Source organism: Panthera tigris, chromosome A2 (assembly GCF_018350195.1).
Source record: "Panthera tigris isolate Pti1 chromosome A2, P.tigris_Pti1_mat1.1, whole genome shotgun sequence".
Taxonomy (NCBI): Eukaryota; Metazoa; Chordata; class Mammalia; order Carnivora; family Felidae; genus Panthera; species Panthera tigris.
Genome location: NC_056661.1, coordinates 124376914 through 124395811, shown reverse-complemented (window position 1 = coordinate 124395811; position 18898 = coordinate 124376914). Strand labels below are relative to the sequence as shown.

Sequence of the window (18898 nt, the reverse complement as noted above, 5' to 3'; positions counted from 1 at the left end):
GACTATTTACTGGTGGCTTTACCTTCTGGAAAGAAACTTAAACTCTGAACAGACCCTTGAGAACAATAAGAAATGATTAGTAAGGATTGAGTATAGAACTTGTCAAGGTTGATTTGGAAACCTTGTCCAATAGATTTAAGGGGAGCATCCTTAACCTTTTTTTATGTCATTTGTCACTTGAGGGTTAGGGAGGCTAAAACTCTTTAGAATGCTTTAAGTATGGATTAACCTCAATTTAGGAATAAATTGTATTAAATTTTGCAAGTCATTATGGTTTTAGAATACATTTTTCCATATAAATATTGTTACAAGATGAGGTCAGCAAATGCCCACAAATGGGAGAGGAGGCAGCTCCTTCCCAGTGGGAAGAAAGGGAGGTTTGGAATTAGAACCCCTGGCTCCAGGTGATTCTTGCCATTTATCAGCTATGTGCCTTTGGGGGAAATGACCTCTTGAAGGCCTAGTTTTTCATTTGTAAAATAGGAATAAATACTCCCACTGCTGTGTGAGAATCAAATGAGACAGTTTGTGAAGGTAGCTCTGAATTTTAGGTCAAATGCTAGTTACACGTAGTACACATGTCAGGGAAAATGTAACATGGATGGGATAATATATTCATGATCAGAAATCTCTGTTGGCTGCAGGAGAGCCTCCTGCAGGTTAGCACAGGAGAGCAAAGGCAGAGGCAGCCCACCTTGGCTTCATGGTTCTTGCTCTCACACCTTGAGGAGGTGGAAAAGGAAAGGAAAGGACTGTGCATTAGAGTGCAAAAGACTCAGCTGAGTATCTTAAAGATGCAGATCACAGGGCTCTACTTCGCAGCAACCCTGATGGGTGTTGGTGGGTGTATTCATAAAGGGGTTCTGGACTTCTGAGTCATCTGCTGGAGCGAGGCAACTTGGGGGAAGGGAAGAGGCTGGGAGAGGAGGTGAGGGCGGGCAGGGGCCGGGGGCCGGGCAGAGAGGGATTAGGGTTTAGGAGCCATTGAGGGAGGATTGAGCTGAACCTATGGAAGAGCCCCTTCTCCCATTTCTTTTTCCTTTCCTCCTGCCCTCCCTGCTGCTGCTGACCACTGTGGGCCAGGCATTGGGATGGGGACAGGGAATGTCCCCTCCCCGTTTTCCCAAGACACTGGACTTGCCGGTGTGGAGCGATCCAGAGGAAAAGAACAAAGGCCACCTTGGGGAGCTGTGGCTAGAAGGAGGGGGGTCAAAGGGAACTGAGCTGGGGTGGACTTCTGGGACCTCGCCTGCTCACCTGGGGGCACTCGTCCTCCCCTGCTGCCTGCTGCTGGGCTGCGGGTGAGAGGGGAACTAAAAGCTTAGGCACCTGACTGTTTGTAGAGGGAGGCTGGTGGGGGTGTCAAATTTGCACTAAGTAAGTGGGGACTCAATTTTTGGAAAAAAAAATCTATTACTTACATACAAGTGTATGTGTGTGTATCCATCAACCAGAGTACATTCACCCTTATTATGTGGACATGATTTAGATGATTTCGTTTCCCCTTTAATTATATCAAGTTGTACCCATTAGTTCAGCAAACATTTCATTTGAGCTGTGTTCTCCAGTATGTGCTCAGCATCCTGTAAGTACTGTGGTATAAACCTCAGTAAAACATCGTTTCTGCCCTCAGGGAGTTACATTCTAGTTTGTGTAAACAAGATTCTAATAACAGGAGAAGAACAATTTTCAGTGGCTAGGCCTCTCAAATCCCATGAAACTGAAAATTGATATAATGTGACATATAATCTGGTACAGAATTTCTTTAATCAGAAAGTGGAAGGAGTGTCCAGTTTAGCTTCAGAGTGTTGGTAATTTAAGTGCTTCCAGCAAAACATAAGAGCCTTTCAGAATTCTCAGCCATAGGATTGCAATCTTTTGAATTAGATTACAAAGCAAATCTTTCCTTGAACACTTTGCTTCTTATGGAATCGGCTTGGATTTTTGAAAGTTCGGGTTTTTTTCAATGTTCCGATTAAAAGAAAAAAAACATGCTAAATTCACCACAGTACCTTAAAATGACAAAAAAAAATAGCATGTGTATTAAAATGGAAGAAAAGGGATTATCAATTTTGTGACACTCCCAAAAGACTATATAGACAGGGTTGATGATCACTGGACTAAATTTAGAGAAAATCATTTATAATCTTTTCTGTAGGCAAGAATGCAAGAAAAGCTCTTTAGGGGTGACTTCAGAAGTTTTTGTCATTTTATGTCTTTCTGCTTAAATTATATGCTCACAAGGCAGTATCTGCCTTACTGAGGCTTTCATTTTCAAATGAAAAAAATGTATATATATAAATATATGTATACACACACATAGCTTATTTCAATTTTGAATAAATTAAAGCATAACTCTACATTTTTATGTAAAAATTAGTAGTTTCTGTAAAGTATGCTGCATATATCAATAGATAAATTGCAACTTTCCACCCCTTTTATCTTAAGGAAAAAAAAAAAAGAAAGAAGGGAGCAAGATAATTTAAGGTAAGGAAGCCCCGGCTTTTGTCTTACCCTTGCCCCCGCAGTCCTCCTCAAGAGGCCAGGCAGTGTATGGCTTTCATGTTAAAGTTCTTGTCTTCAACTTCCCTTTCTCTGTTTACTTGCTTTGTTTCCTTGGTCAAGTTCCTCCAGTTCTCTGAGCCTCAGTTTCTCACTATATAGTGGGGAAATACTGGTGTCTACCCCATGGGATAGTTGTGGGGATCTACTGGGTTGGTTTAGGTAAAGCACTTCAAAAGTACCTGGCATGTAATAAGAATGAAAATGTCAGCTGCTTTATTATTATTACTACTAAATTGAAAGGAGCAAAGGAATTGAAAACACTGAGTATATTATGAATCGACCCTGGGGGCTATGAAAGAGCTCCATTCAAATGCCCCAAATTCCAAGAACAGTTTAGTGCTTCAGGGATTGAATTAGAGGAAGGCACCAAAGGCCACTCGGTACCTTCCTTCCTTCCGTTCTTCTCCTGAAGAATTGTGGTATTCTGAGGAAGTAGAGAGGTGATTGCCTTGAGAAATCCTATTTATCACTCCAGAGTCCTGAAGGTTAGAGGCTAATTTAAAAGCAGATGTGAAATGCATTGCCACTGAAGTCAGTAGAAGGCAGGATGCCCTCTTTTACCAGAATTACTTAGTATTGTTCTAGAAGTCTATTATTATTGTCAAGTGGGAAGAAGATACTAACAGCAAAATTATAAAATACGAGCAAAATTATTAAAAAAATTTTTTTAATGTTCATTTATTTTTGAGAGAGAGCACAAGTGGGGAGGGGCAGAGAGAAAGGGAGACACAGAATCTGAAGCAGACTCCAGGCTCTGAGCTGTCAGCACAGAGCTGGAAGTGGGAAGTGGGGCTCAAATCCACGAACCATGAGATCATGACCCAAATGGAAGTCAGACGCTTAATGGACTGAGCCACCCAGGTGCCCCGCAAAATTATTATTTTTAAATAATATTGTTCAAAATAGAGAATTGAGTGTAAACCAAAAAAAGGTAATAAAATTAATAATTTAGTACGAGTCAAAAATAAGTACATGGCAAAATAATTACACTTCAAAAATAAGTACATTAACAGTATTCAGTAAAGTGTAATAAAAAAGATTTCGTGGATATTAGCAGAAAAATGTTAAGCTCACAAAGGAGACTTAAGAAATATGAATTAACTGTGTAACTACTATATTAATTCTACCGATAGGATTTTTGTCAAGGGCAATTGAAAAGCAAGTTGAATAATTGAAGGTATGTACTATGTTTATGGGTATATACATATGGATTCATGTCATCACCGTGTAGCTTCTTTCCAAATTAATTTATAAATGAAACTCCAATTACAATCTCAAAGGGATTCCCAAAGTAGAAGGGTGTAAGGTGTTCCATACATTAAAGATGGCATTTACATTCAGTGAGAGAACAATTTATTCAGAACATGATAGTTAGATTATTGAGAAACTAAAGCCCAAATTGTGTTATGTATGGTGAGGTGAAGTCTTTGAAGGCAGAAACCAAAAAAGAAATGGATGGTAGATTTGTCAACAAGAAAAAATCAAAATTTTGAAAGATCCAAGTAATATATATAACAAATGTCAAATGACAAACCTAGTTAAATATTTGCAGTTTTAGTGATCCAGAAGGAGTAATCTGTCTTTTATAACCATTACTATCTCCTAGGTAACATGTATTTTTTAATATTTAAAAATGTAAATACTTGTTTAAGAAAAAGGCAATAAGATCTAGACTATTTGGTTTTCATTTCTAAGAGTATTTTATAGTTCAGTTCCTTAGTAGTTATTTAATAAGAAGCCTGCAATAGGGTGAATCTTGTGGCATAAGAAAATTGGTATCATTTGGATTCATCTTAATATGTTTTTTGTACTTGGACAGAAAGCAACTATTGATTCTCCTATGAGACTGATTTTATTATTAGCTTATTTTCTCTCCCTTACCTTTTCTTTCTTCCTTCTGCCCTGATGAGAGGAAAAACAAAAACAAAAAACCTCTAAAGGCCTGAGATATAAGGGAAGTTATTTTAGATTTCTTTCTAAGTCAGCATGACTGTACATAAACTTGGTTTAAAACAAACGCCTGATTTATGGCCCACCACTCCTACATTATACACCTGCTTTGTAAATGAGTAGCCTAAGGAAAACCATCTTGTCTTTAAGATATCGATCATTGCTCTTACTTGCATTCCTTGACATTAAACTTATGTTTGCTGCCTGTATGCTAATCTGTAATCTTTTGAGTTTTTACAAGATGTAAAAAAGTATATAACCTTGTAAAAACTGTTTACTCTCTGAAGCACTTCTCTGTGAAGAGCATGTTTCTTGGGCATGTGTCCTAACTTGGGCTCCCGTAAAACTCTCTTATTTTAGAGATTCTAAAATGTTTGCTTGTTTTGTGTTAACAGCCCTCCCTCTTCCTTCCTTCTTTACTATATTTCATGATAAATTTGTTTAAAAAATAGTAAAATTCATCATAAAAATCCAGATATTGCAGCAATATACAATAAGTGATAGTTTCTTATTTTATTCATCCTCAGTCCGGCGCCCTGAGGTCACCATATGCCTTTATTCTTGAGTTATTTCTCACTGTTGTTTCTATTCCTCTGGCAGTTCTGTTTGTGGAAGTTTCCATGTGAGGGTTCCTTGGATAGTTTTTGGCAAATAAAGGGCCCGCATTTTGCTGAGTGAGTGAATGAATGAAATTTATAGATACATGCCTAATTCTTTTGTAATCCAGGCTGTTGGATTTTAAGCATAGCCCTGGGGTTTCTTCCAAAGAGTCTCTCTTCTTTCCCCAATCGCTAAGAATCCAACATTTTATATCCCAAATTTTACCATGCTTATTTTTGCAATGCTTTTCTATAAGGTGAACACGTTTCTTTATGCTAACATAGTAATTTAAATTTCTTTTTTCTTCCAGCTGCCTTTGCAGCAGTGTTGCACTGGTAAGATTGTTTTCTCCTCATGTATTTTATGCAGATCATTACAACTTACCAAAGCTATTTCCCATATATATAAAGAAAAAAATTTCAGTATGATAAGGATGAATATATATATATTAATTACTACAGGCAACACAATAGCTTGAAAAAGTAGTTTAATTGATAAATCAAGGTCAGAATAATGTAATTTTTTAATAAAAAAAAAGAGATCCATTATTGAAGAGGTTATATTTGAAGCCCTATTTCACTTAACGTAATATTATGTTCATGTTGAGAGGAAGATTAATTTTTTTAATCTTCTGGATAGAGTGAAATATGAATTTCATTAATCAGATATTTCTGAAATGGGAACCCAATGACATTTATAGTTCATTTATAGTTTTATTGTACTTAGTTTAAAATATTGTTATTCTGGTTCATTCTAATTTTAAAATCTAATTTGAATGTGTTTTCTAATAGAAATTTTAGTAGAAATGTTAAGACATACAGAGTGAAAAAACAAATGTGGACACTGTTGTCTTTGACTTTCATTACAAATGATGTGCAAATTTCTAGATTCTTTTATGTTTGCTCTTGGTTTCTTTTCAAAATAATACTTAGCGTAAGTTCAATGCTGCTGCTCTGTTAACTCTTTTGTTTTTGCAGGAGCCATATAACACACCTCTTTGAAAATGATCGCCACTTTTCTCACCTCTCAACGTTGGAAAGGGAGATGGCTTTTCGCACTGAAATGGTTAGTTTTCGTGTGGTATTTTAGGCATCTAAAAACTTGAAGCTTTTTATCAGGGAAATTTTCAAAGATGTTCTAAAGTAGAAAGAGCAGACACCTCCCATGCCCCATCCTGCGGCTTCAACACCTGGAGACACAGCCATCTTTCTTTCATTCCCTCACCTCCACACAGCCATCTCTTTTTAAAGGAAGCCTCAGACATCGTATCATTTCATCTGTAAATACTTTCGTATGTTATCTCGAAAGAGGAATTTTTTGTTACCCACAGTACTTCTGGCGCACTTGAAAACGATAAACAGCAATTGCTTAATACTGTCAAATGTCAGTCAGTGTTTAAGTGACCTACTGGCTTTTTTTTTTTTTTTTCCTTTTTACAGTTGGTGTGTTGGTAGGCTTGAATTAGGATTCAGACAATGTCTACACATTGTGCTTAGTTGATGTATCTCTTGTCTTTTATTTATTTTTTTTTATTTAAAAAAAATTTTTTTTTTAATGTTCATTTATTTTTGAGACAGAGAGAGACAGAGCATGAACGGGGGAGGGTCAGAGAGAGGGAGACACAGAATTGGAAACAAGCTCCAGGCTCTGAGCTGTCAGCACAGGGCCCTACGCGGGGCTTGAACTCACGGACAGCGAGATCATGACCTGAGCCGAAGTCAGCCCCTTAACCGACTGAGCCACCCAGCGCCCCTCTCTTGTCTTTTAATCTATAAATTCCACTTCTGATTTTTGTTGTTCTGCTCTTTATTTGTTGAAGAATCCAGGTTATTTATCTTACAGAATTATCCACAGTAATTCATGTCATTTATTATGTTCCACTGCCCCAAGTTTCCTGAATAATTGAGAGAGACCTGATAACTGAAGATTCAGTGGTGTTCTTTTTGTCTGTTTTTTTTGTTTGTTTGTTTGTTTCAGTAGGGATATTTCATAAGCGGGTGTACATTTGCTGTATCATACAAAGAGGCACACCATAATTGGTTGTCTCACTTTCTGTGACGCCAAGATTGATCAGTGGGTTTAGATATTGTCATGTTGATCCTTCCATTATAGCCTAGCCATCAGCCTAGATCAGTTAATTCATTAAGATGACCAAATGTTGATGATCTATTCTCATTATTTTTTTCCTGCATTTGTTAACTGTAATTCTTTTATAAAGAAGAATTTTCCCATAATATTTATTTATTTATTATTTAATTATATATTCTCTGTGTACGCTTTGTACAGGTAAGACAAATAAATGCTTGAGTTTTTCTTTTTATTTACTACTTTCTAGAAAAATTAGTTGGTTTCCTAGCATTTTCTTCTGGTAACTGATGGAGTTCCATCTTTTGGAATAAATCATTATGAACTGATGAATTTTAACATGTTTTGTCAACTTGTAAAACTGTCTTTAACTAATGAGAGTCCTTGCATTGACTTTTTGTCCCTTTGATGTGACCTTGCTAATCTTCTATAGCTTTCATACTTTCTGGTACTATTAGGTGTATCCTTTCCAGACCTGGAGTCATCCAGTTTTCCAAGGAGCCCCAATTCCTTTCAGTAGCAAGTGGTAGTTAGAGACCACAGTTTTGGTGCTAGAGATGTTTATTGCTATTACAGTTGACCTTTGAACAACAAGGGGGTTAGAGGTCCTGACCCCCGTGCAGTCAAACATCCACGTATAACTTTTGACTCCTTCCAAATTTAATGATTAATAGCTTACTGTTTACCGGAAGCCTTACTAATAGCATGAACAATTGATTAACACATATTTTGTATGTTACATGTATTATAAACTATATTCTTCCCATATAGTAAGCTAGAAAAAAGAAAATGTTATTAAGAAAATCATAAGGAAGAGAAAATATACTGTATTTATTCAAAAAAATCTGAGTGGAACTGTGTAGTTCAAACCTGTGTTGTTCTGGGTTCAGATGTATTTGATACTAGATTGGCCATTGTGTCTAAGCCTTTTTAGTAAACAGAACTAAGAAACAATTTTTAAAAGAGAAATTATGATCTTATATTCGTATTTTAAAATGCAAATTTAGGATGAGATTTTTTTAAATTAAATTAATTTTATTTAATAAATTTAATTTATTAAATTAAATTAAATTAATTATAAATTTGTATTAAATTTATATCTTTATTGTTAGCTTAGGAATCTTGGTTTCAAGTTACTTGTTTTTGAGGAACAAAAGTACCAAAGGTATTATTAAACATATGATTATTGAAAACATTTTAAGATTTTCTTGCATTTCTTTTTGACTTCAGGATATATTCCATTAGGGATGTACAGTAGAATTACTGTATCTTACAGTTATTTGAAATCTTCCAACTTGATAATTAATTCCTTTATTTTGATGTTTGGGGTTTACAAAATTTTTGTTTTGTAATTCAGTAAGATATTTACATGATTCCAAAACAAACCTATAAAACAAGATAGGTTGTAGTAGGTTTCTACGGCTAACATAACAAGGGTACAATAAACCAGGTGGCTTAAAAGCAGAGATTTATTCTCTCAGAGTTTCAGAGGCTAGAAGTGTGAAGTCAAAGTGTGGGCAGGGCCACGTTCTGTCAGAAGGCTCTGTGGGAAGTCCTTCCTTGCCTCTTCCTAGCTTCTCATGGTTTCCGGCAATCCTTGGCATTCCTTGGCCGGCTTTGGAATTGCCATCACTCCAGGCTCTGCCTCTGTCATCATGAGACATTTTCCCCTGTGTCTCTGTGTTTAAATTTCCCTCTCATTGTAAGGATATCACTTATTAGATGTCCTCATTTTAATTTGATTATGTCTTCAAGGAACCTATTCCAAATAGGTTCACATTCACAGGTGTCAGTGCGTATGAAATTTTGGGGGATATTATTCAACTCATTATAGTAGGAGATATTTTTAAAAAGTGATATGAAAGCTAAATACCATAGTAGGAAGAACCATTTTTTTGTTGTTTTCAATAAATATCCAGGTATGCAAATTGCTTTCATATTTATGAGCTTTAAATCCAGTATGGAATTTGACAGCTGATGTGTTCTGGCCACCAGGGCAGCTGTAGGCAAAATTGTATAGAAGATGCAGGATGTTTCCTGTCTTGCCCCGTACTGCCACTTATACTCCCTCACAAGGGGGCAAGTACTAGTACTTGCTTATTTTTTGTTCTTTGTATTATTCCAACCTCAATATGTCCTATTCGCTCATAATGGGAGTACCACTGCTGTCCTCCCCGACCCACGTGATCCCAGTCCTATGGGGTTCTTACCATATTCTGAGCTGGACAGAAAGAAAACAGCCTGGAAAACTGGTTGGCATCTGAATGTAATAATTGATATGTAACACATCAATATGTAGCCTTCCTAATATATTTTCATTCTTACATGCAAATCTGGAGGAAAGATGACTGATGGCAGAATTTGGGGGAATCAGATAAGCAGGAAGGGGGAAACATTTTTGCTGAGGGAAGATTTCTTGGATCATGGTAATTTATGTTCTGTAGTAAACCACTCACTCACCCTGTTCATAAGGTAGCCTTTTCTAACAATTAAATTAGTATGGGACCTGGGGTTTCTTAGATTATGTATGCTGTCTGAGTTATATTACTTTTTAAATGCTAAAACTATTTTTGAGTAAATTTTGTGTTCAATTATTTAATTTATTTTTTTTGAGTTCAATTATTTTAATTAAGGCAAGGTTATACTAACATATGTAGTTCTTTTTTGTAACCTAAGATTGTATTAGTGATCAGAAACTGAAAGCTATTATTTTCCCGATTGCTTTATTTTTCAAAAACAGTGTATTTTTTTAAGCTGATAAGAGGCATAGTAATTATGTGCTTTTTATTATAACTATAACATGTTTGTTTCAGGGACTGTATTATTCCTACTTTAAGACTATTGTGGAAGCACCCTCATTTTTGAATGGAGTATGGATGATTATGAATGATAAGCTGACTGAATACCCCCTTGTTATAAATACATTAAAAAGGTTCAATCTTTATCCTGAGGTAAGTTACTTTTTCAATTGTGATTTTTTTTTTTTTTTTTTTACTTTTTAAAGTGTTACTTGCATTAAATGCTGATTCTAAATGTAAGGTATAGTTCAATATATTCTATTTCATCTTCTACTTAAAAAGAAATTATATATATTCTTTTGGAAAGAACTATGAAAAAAATTATTATTAATTTTGGTGGGCTTTAGCCAGTTTCATGGGAACTGTCATGATTTCATGGTTTAGAAAATTTGAAAACTATCTAGATTCGGTGATACAGAGATGATAGCAAGGGAGTGCCATTACATGTCATTTGCCAAATAATGTTTCTTCCCTGTCTGGGATTCTTCACTTAATTGAATGAATGCCCTTTTTGCGGGGAGGGGAAAGACAGATCCACCCAGGAGGTGATCTCAATGATATCAGTAACTTTTTTGGCCTCTCTTTTACTGTCCCTGGCTTCATTTGACACATCCCTAAGCATTTTCCAGGGCTAAATTGAGATGTGACTCAGTGACATCCTCCTTGACTTGATATGAGGTTCCCCTGTTAATACACTGCCCCTGTGACTCCCCCCTCTTAACTTGCCTGAGCTGCTAGACAGCATGTTCTAGGGCTAGGGCAGTGGCTGCCTTGGTCTCTGGGGATCTCAAGCTTGGGCTCTGTACCAGGACTTAGCAGGGCTCTCCGTTATTCCCATTCCACGAGAGAGGAGTCCCAAACTCCATCCAGATCAGTGAGTTAGCTGATTGATTAATGAGGAGATAGAGATAGAGGAGGTAGAGACAAATAACCGCCAAGTTCCAGTGTTTTGTTTTTGTTTCTGTTTTTTTAAGTTTATTTATTTTGAGAGAGAGAGAGTGAATGGGAGGGGCAGAGAGAGAGAGAGAGAGAGAGAGAGAGGGAGAGAGGGAGAGAGAGAGACAACCCCAAGCAGGCTCCACACTGTCAGCACAAATCCCAGTGCAGGACTTGAACTCACGAATTGTGAGAACATGACCTGAGCAGAAATCAAGAGTTGGAAGCTTAACCTGCTGAGGCACCCAGGCACCCCTGTGTTGTTTTACTAATGTACTTCTTATGAGTACTTTCTATAACCGTGTATACATTTATTTTTACAGAAATGGGATCACATAGCAAATATTCTTTTATAAGTCCTTTTTGTCTTTTAGGATATTTGTAACAATCTTCCTGTGTCATCTTTTCTTCTGCAACATCATTTTTGGTGGCTGTATATCCAATCTCCCATTGTTTATTTAGTCCATCTTTTATGAAAATTTTGGCTGTTTTCAATTTTTAAAATATTCTAATACTGGCATGAGCATTCTTGAAGCTAAATTTCTATACATGTCCTTACGTTTTTTAGAGTATAAATTTGTTGATGTGGAACTATTTGGTTCAACAAAATATATACTTTAATGACTTTGGTATGTGTTGCTAAAATGTTTTCTAGATAGGTTATACTAATCGAAATTACCACTGGCAGTGTTTTTGAAAATGTTTATTTCCTTGAATCCCTGCCAATTTGGTAGACAAAAAAATTGAAATCACATGATATATTTTTCTCATTGCTATATACGTGTGTATATATGTATTTCGTTCGGTGCTATACATTAAAAATGCATTTTTACTTATAAAAGTAATGGTTTATGTCCTTTGTCTATATTTCTATTGCAATTTTGTAGGGGTACATTTATTATATTCTGGATGTTAATACCAGGCTATTTGGGTAAACCTTTTCCTCCGGTTTTTGTTTGCCTTTAACTTTGTGTATGATATGTACGTATTTTTTCTGTATAGAAGTGGCATACCTATTAATCTTTTAAATTTATGATTTTTCATATTTGTAAAAAAATCTTCATTCTTTTAATTATTTTTTTGGCATTTATGTTTTGAATATTTCTGGAATTTATTTTATTGCACAGTATTGGAATAGGAATCTAACCTTATATTTTTTCAAAATGGTCTCATGTGTAACCTAACACTTTGATGAGTGGTCCATCTTCTTTCTCCCTACTGATTTGAAGTAGCTTTCTTTATTATATACAGAATTATTCTACGTATATGCTTGCATCTGTTTTGGGGCTTTGTATTCTGTGTTGGGTTAGGTTGAGGTCCTGGAGAGCAGGCTTTCAGATGGAGATTTGCATATAGGAAGTATCTAGAGGAGTGCCCTTGGGGGCAACACCTAAAGGGGATGAAGGAAGTTGGCTGAGGCTGGAGGAGTTGGGCTCTGATGCAGTCACAACAGAGGCTGCAGGCAATCCCAGCCAGAGCTCTGGAACTGAGATGGCCCTGCTGGGAGTTGTCCTTGGCCTTTACATCCCTCCCTATTGACTAGTCTAGTATTGAATGCCCAGTTACCCGTGGGTTGCCTTTGGGTCGCCTTTGGGTCAGGGTGTAACCTATAATGAATTTACTGTCCTCCAGTTGAGGGTAGTTCCCAGAGTGGGACTCTGGTGGGAGCTGTCAGCCACCAACCCTCCCAGCCCCTGAAGAAATGAGTGTCTCAGCCCTGGAGGAGGATATGGTAACACTCCTCGAGGCCTCTGCCATGATTACTTTGATCTGTCTGGCTCTTCTTCCCGCATCACACTGTTTTAATTTTTGTAAGTAGCAAGTTTTAGTATCTGTTAGATAGAATATTCCCTTTGGTTATTCTCCTTGTTATATTGCCACATAGCACTTCTGGATAGACACTTGGGATTTTGCTTAGCATTGTTTTATGTTTATGAGTTAAACATAAACATATGTGAGGGAGAAGTCACATCTTGAGAAATTAGATCTATTCAAGAGGACAAACTATCTTTCTATTTGTTCATCTCTTCTTTTATGTTCCTTAGTAGAATCTTATAGCTTTTGAAAAATATAAATCTTGCGTGTTTCATGTTATATTTTATTCTTATGTATGGGTGAACAGTTGAAGCCTGGCTAATGAGGAATCTATGCAGGGGATTGTAAAGCTTACTTGACTAAATTTAAAGGGAACCAAGTGGGTAAGTGTAGGAAAGGAAGGTTTAATAATCATCAAAATATCTCAAAAATATTCTAGTAATGAAACTGTTGATGATAATATCTTTTCTCTAAAAATCTAAAAAAATGCCTCTATTTTCTTAAAAATAGGTAATCTTAGCCAGCTGGTACCGGATTTATACCAAAACAATGGACTTGATTGGTCTTCAAACCAAGATATGTTGGACGGTTACCAGAGGAGAAGGACTCAGTCCTATTGAAAGCTGTGAAGGCAAGGTTCTTTCTGTGATATTGTGTCAGAGGCTTCTGCTAGATTCAAATGGCTTGGGAACACTGGAATTAATTGGAGACTGCTTCACTTACATTCTGCCCTGCGAGGCTGGGCTCGTTTGGGGCTGTCGGTTGGAACACCTACATATGCCTTTTCCATGCATCTTTGGCTTTTGAGCCAGATAGTACCTCAGGGTAATCAGGCTTTTCATGGACTCCAAGTTGGATACTGCTTGGCCTCTTCTAGTCTTAGAAGTCACATAGTATGGCCTCTGCCATCGTCTGTTAAAGCAGTCACAAGCCCAGCCAGACTCAAAAGCATGAGCATAGATCCTCCCCTTCCCCAATACCTCGAAAGGAGGAGTATCTGAATTTGTAGCCCTGTTTTAAAACCACGGCAGTTGGAGCACCTGGGTAGCTCAGGGAGGTGTCTGACTCCTGACTTCAGCTTACATCATGATCTCAGGGTTCTTTGATCAAGCCCCGCCTTGGGCTGTACGCTGGGCTTGGAGCCTGCTTGAAATTCTCTGTCTCTCTCTGTGTCTGTCTCTGTCTCTCTGTCTGTCTCTCAATAAATAAACAAGTAAATAAATAAGTAAATAAATAACTTTAAAAAATAAAAATAAAAAATAAAACCATCACAGCTACTGCCCTGTTCTCATCTCTGTTCTGCAGTAGTGTCATGTGTTCCTATGGGAACCAAGGCAACCATTGAAGATATCTGTGCCATTTTCAAAATAAGCACATTTTAATATAAATTGCCAGACACACAGAGTAATTTATAGTTAGAACATATGTTTTTTTTAATTTTTTTTTATTTTTAAAGGATTGGGAGATCCTGCTTGCTTTTATGTGGCTGTAATTTTTATTTTAAATGGACTAATGATGGCATTATTCTTCATATATGGCACATATTTAAGGTAAGACTGTTCATCGAGAATATTTTGGTATGTATTATAACACTATATACTAAAATAATAAAAATGGTGAGATAAAGATTAACTTTTGGTTCAGTTTTATAATATTTCTAATAGATCTACTTGTAGATACAAAATTCTTTCCTGTTTGAATGATTTCACCATTGGCATAGCCAGCCAAACTTAAAATAATTTTAGAGGCTTAAATAGAGAAGGGTGGGGATATTTGATTAATTTTAAATATTTATAGGCTTTTAAGCATAAATAATATATTGTTTACATAAAATATAAGGAAAGGACCACTCATTATCAAATGGTGTTAACAATTCTATTTTGCTGATGTTAAAATAGAAATATATTTTATACAGATATTTAATATCTGACCTGGTATACTTCACAGGTGAATAATAGTCCTTAAAGTAAAAGATTGACAAATTTTGTAAGCATCTTTATTTTTCTTCTTTTTTTGACAGTTTGTTACATTGTGTACTTGTTTGAACAATTTTACCTTGAGAATATGTTTAGAATTTTTTTATATTGCTTATAGATTCCTTGTAGTACAGAAGTATGAGCATAGGTATATGACTTTCAATTTGGGTTAATGAGTTTGAATCTGCTGTTATACCATTATCTTTGCCTTGGAAGTACTGGTATTTTCAGTATAGTGCCTCAAAGATCTCTTTCATTCCTAGCTCAGTGTTTGAGCAGATAACAGTAACTTCATAAATATTTGTCAGATGAGGAAGTTATTAGAAGATCAATTTAAAGTATATTTGCATATAGATTTAAGATACTTTGATGCTAATATTTCTGATTTAGCTATAACAAAGTTTTTTTAATCATGTCACTAGAGGAGACTGAAATGAAAATGCGTGATTAAAAGGTGATGTGGAAGATTTTGTTTTTGAAACAAGCCACACAGATATCTTAACCAGAAGTATATGTTAATTGGTCAAGAGGAAGTCCACCTGAAGGAGAGCATGGCCAGTGTGCCTTGTATTATGATGAGCCTAAGGTCTCTGCTTTGGGAGGGGGTCCGTCATTTTGCTAAGTACTGCCTAGCTGTCTAATGGATGGGTAGCTTTATTGCATTTGGGATATTTGATTTTGAGGAAAAGAAGTTAAAATGTGGAACATGGCATTGTTGCTAAATTGCCGACCTATAGTTATGCTACCTTTTTAATTGAAAGAAGAATTTCTAAATATTTAATAAGCATGCAGTATCATTTCCTTATAATGCATCGTTTTGAAGGCCAAGGGTATGACATCCGCTGCAGGGACTCCATTTTGTGGTTTTGACTGAGAGGTTCTCGGTGGTTTAGGCCCTGACCTGAGATTTCTCAGTCTTCAGCTCCCGCTGTCCCCAGACAGCAGTTTTCTCCCTACATAGGAGACACGTGTTCATTTGTCTAGTCCACATAAAGTATGTACCAAGTGACTTATTTGTGAGCTGGTGCGCTTGGGTTTTGACAGCATGTGGTGAGGTGAGTGGGAGATGAAAGTGGTGCTGAGCGCACGTAAATGGGAGACAGCCAACAAGGATAACGCGCTTCTAGTGCTGGTGGCAGAAGTTTGTTCTGGGTGGAGGGTTGCTTTAGCCGTCCCCTGGAGGGTCAGGGCATTTTGGATAGGTGGGGGAGGAAGGAATTCCAGGGAGAGGCAAAGGTGGAAAACGTTGGATGTAGAAAGCAGATGAGTTTTACTGGGATGCAGATTATTGAGGAACATTGTTGAAGATTAAGATTGGAGAAATGGTTTGGCTGGTTGGTGCATGACCTTGGCCGGTTTGAGACCTATTCCAAAGCAAGCGAAGACATTCAGAAATTGACCAACGGAGGGACAGGATTCAAACTAAACTATGGTCTCATGAGACCCTTGATTTTCACCTGTCACTACAGTTAGCCAGTAACTCCTTTAGCATAGCATCTGTCAAACTGCAGGGTATGGCCTACTCGGTGATTTTAGAATCAATTTAATTGGTTTGGCGCAGCAGTATATTTCACATGAAAAAGAAAAGAATACAAATGTACATCATAGATTATACAACACTTTGTAAGATAGGTAAGATTTAGAGAAACTTCTATTTGCTATTTATTGTATATACGTGTATACACGTGCATGTGCTGAGCTGTAAAGTCTCATTTCTTATACTTTGAGTGTAAAAAAAAAAAAAAAAAAATCTGTAGACCACTGCTACTCAGTATGAGGGAGTGATTACCTTACTCATTTGAGTGTTTCCAAATAGCTGTTTTTGGTTTCTCTTCCTGGCTCCGAGGGCTGCAGCCTGTTTCAGCTTCACCCACTTGCCTTTTTGTGCCCCAGCCTTTCAGGTGTTGCTTGACTCTTGGACCCTGAGGGTGGTCTGCCTTATGCACCTGGGCTTGGATATAGACCTGCGGTAGTGCCACACGTTTTCACTTCTCTCCTTCTCCCTTTGCTCTGTTTGCGGGCATTTTTTTTAACCCTACCTGAGTAATCACTCTAGCTTGAGCCAAATGTGTCCTAAACTCATTTCTTTCCAGCCCCAAATGAGTATCTAGTTCTTGTACATGAACAGAGCCTTTTCTAGAGAGCCTTGACTATTGCACTGTGCCCTGAGGGCAGATGTGTAAATTAGAGTCCAGTGGTGATCCTGGTTTATATTGTGTTGAACAGAGTCTTCAGTCACGTCTTTTCTATCAGTTTTTTTCATCGTATTTTAGAATGTTCTTAACATGAGTATTTTTAGAGGTCTTAAATTGCTAGGTAGTTCTTATTGTTTTCTTTCTTGGTGGTTAGTTCTGTCAACCTTCTAACTTTATAAAGTGGGATAAAGCTGCAGACTTCTTAACATGTGGGTTAAGAATAAAGAGGAGGATATCTATAACTGTGGTTAGAATCTTTTTATAAATTGTATTATATAAATTTACAGGCAGATTGAGTATGACATTTTTACTCCAGAAGTATATTTCTTTTTAAATAGTACAGATATAAGTTTTCTGAAGTCAGATAAGTCAATCCATTTCACAAAAAAAAGAAAAAATGGAAGTGGAAGGAGAAACAGAAAACACAGCCAAATGGTGAAATGGGGCTGGGCTGCCAAGCTCTGACTTGAGATGAAGTAAGATGTTTTGTCAATACAACCTATTCATGATGTATCTCTTTTTCTGGAATTCTCAGTGTTCTGTTTTTGTTTTTGTTTTTAATAAAACATATGTTGTTATTTTCTAAAAGCTGTTTTGTTAATTCATGATTACAGTTATCTATTTCATAAGATACCCTGACATGTTTCAGCTACAGACTAACAGTTTCTGGAGGCCAGTTTCATAAGACTTGGTATGTGCAAGTTTCCATTCTGCAGGAAGGAGGATTCTCTGAGGGAACCTTCAGGGACTGTTAGGAGCTCAGCTGAGCTAGGAGAGGGAGCTGAGCTGTCAAGTATTGGAGTCGTCCATTAAAGCAACAAGCCAAAAACAAAAGAGTTAAGCCTTCTGTCACTTACTGTGATAATGTAGCATGAGTCTAAAACTGGAGAAAACACAGACTACCCCTGTCCCACTTCCCCCCATGAAACAGTGCACTGGTTGAGAAGTGGGGGACCAGTGTAGACATGGGGGTCATCTCACTGTTGAGGAAGCCCTGAACAAAAGGCTACAGCAGTTTTATGGACCCTGAGGTAGGTGGGGGAAGGGCAAAGGGGAGATGGCTAGGAATGGAAAAGTACTGGGTACTGAGTCAGACTGGGGGAAAGTATCTTCAGAGCTCCCCCTCTCATCCCTCTATAAGGAGCCCTTGGCAGAGGCATCTGAAGAGGACTTCTGCCCAAAGTCTCAGATAAAGAGACCTAGGAATGAAGGCAGCTGGGGGTAGGAATGCAAAGATGTGAAGGCCATGACTGGCCAGGATATCCTGAGTCCTCAGAGACTGCCATGCACCAGGTGTGTGGGGGGAGGGTAGCTGTCTCAGTGAGGCCTGTCAGGTAAACCTTTGTAATTGTCTGTGGTTGGGCCTTAGAAATTATATATGGGTTTTTAACCAGGAGCCCAACTCTGTAGGGCATCTGTGGGCAAGGTCATGAGGACAAAGGGGCATCTGGAAGAACGGGCCTGGTCTGAATGTCCAGCTGAAATATTGTCAGGGGAAGAGCTGTCCCCTGTTTCCAAATTCATCACTGCATCCTGGCTCTCAAGGATATACCAAAACAGAACAATTTCTGTAGGTGAAATGAGCGTCTTTAGCTGATGCCAGTAGTAAGGCATGTGGAAGCCAAGACAAAATATGGACAACAATCTGATCTAGGCTCACCTGGGTATTAATCTCAAGTTAAATAAAACACGAAGGGCACCTGGGTGGCTCCGTGGATTGTGCATCCAACTTAAGCTCAGGTTGTGTTGCAGTTCATGAGTTCAAGCCCCACATTGGGCTTACTGCCTTCAGTGTGGAGCTGGTTTCAGATCCTCTGTCCTCCTCTCTCCACCCTTCCCCAACTTGCGTTCTTTCTCTCTCAAAAATAAATAAACATTAAAAAGAAAAAAGAATCTTGGCATGAGTCAGTACTTGGTTCTGTACTGACTGCTTTCTATGGTTTGGTGTCCATCTGTCATCTTGGCATTTTCCTTCACC

General features: G+C 37.4%; 1 protein-coding gene across 6 annotated transcripts in view; it reads left to right on the top strand.

Moving 5' to 3' along the window:
• Positions 1 to 18898, top strand: part of DPY19L1 (dpy-19 like C-mannosyltransferase 1) — a 96893-nt gene that overhangs the window by 12958 nt on the left and 65037 nt on the right. For 4 of the 6 annotated variants that reach the window (XM_042969822.1, XM_042969798.1, XM_042969814.1 and 1 more), the window contains exons 2-6: positions 5426 to 5450; positions 6093 to 6180; positions 10014 to 10151; positions 13260 to 13380; positions 14206 to 14299. In XM_042969822.1, the coding sequence (XP_042825756.1) occupies positions 5426 to 5450; positions 6093 to 6180; positions 10014 to 10151; positions 13260 to 13380; positions 14206 to 14299 (466 nt within the window). Of the gene's footprint in view, positions 1 to 2455; positions 2488 to 3698; positions 3743 to 5425; positions 5451 to 6092; positions 6181 to 10013; positions 10152 to 13259; positions 13381 to 14205; positions 14300 to 18898 lie in introns of those variants that run through there. The other 2 variants (XM_042969832.1, XM_042969838.1) reach the window with 2 other exon arrangements.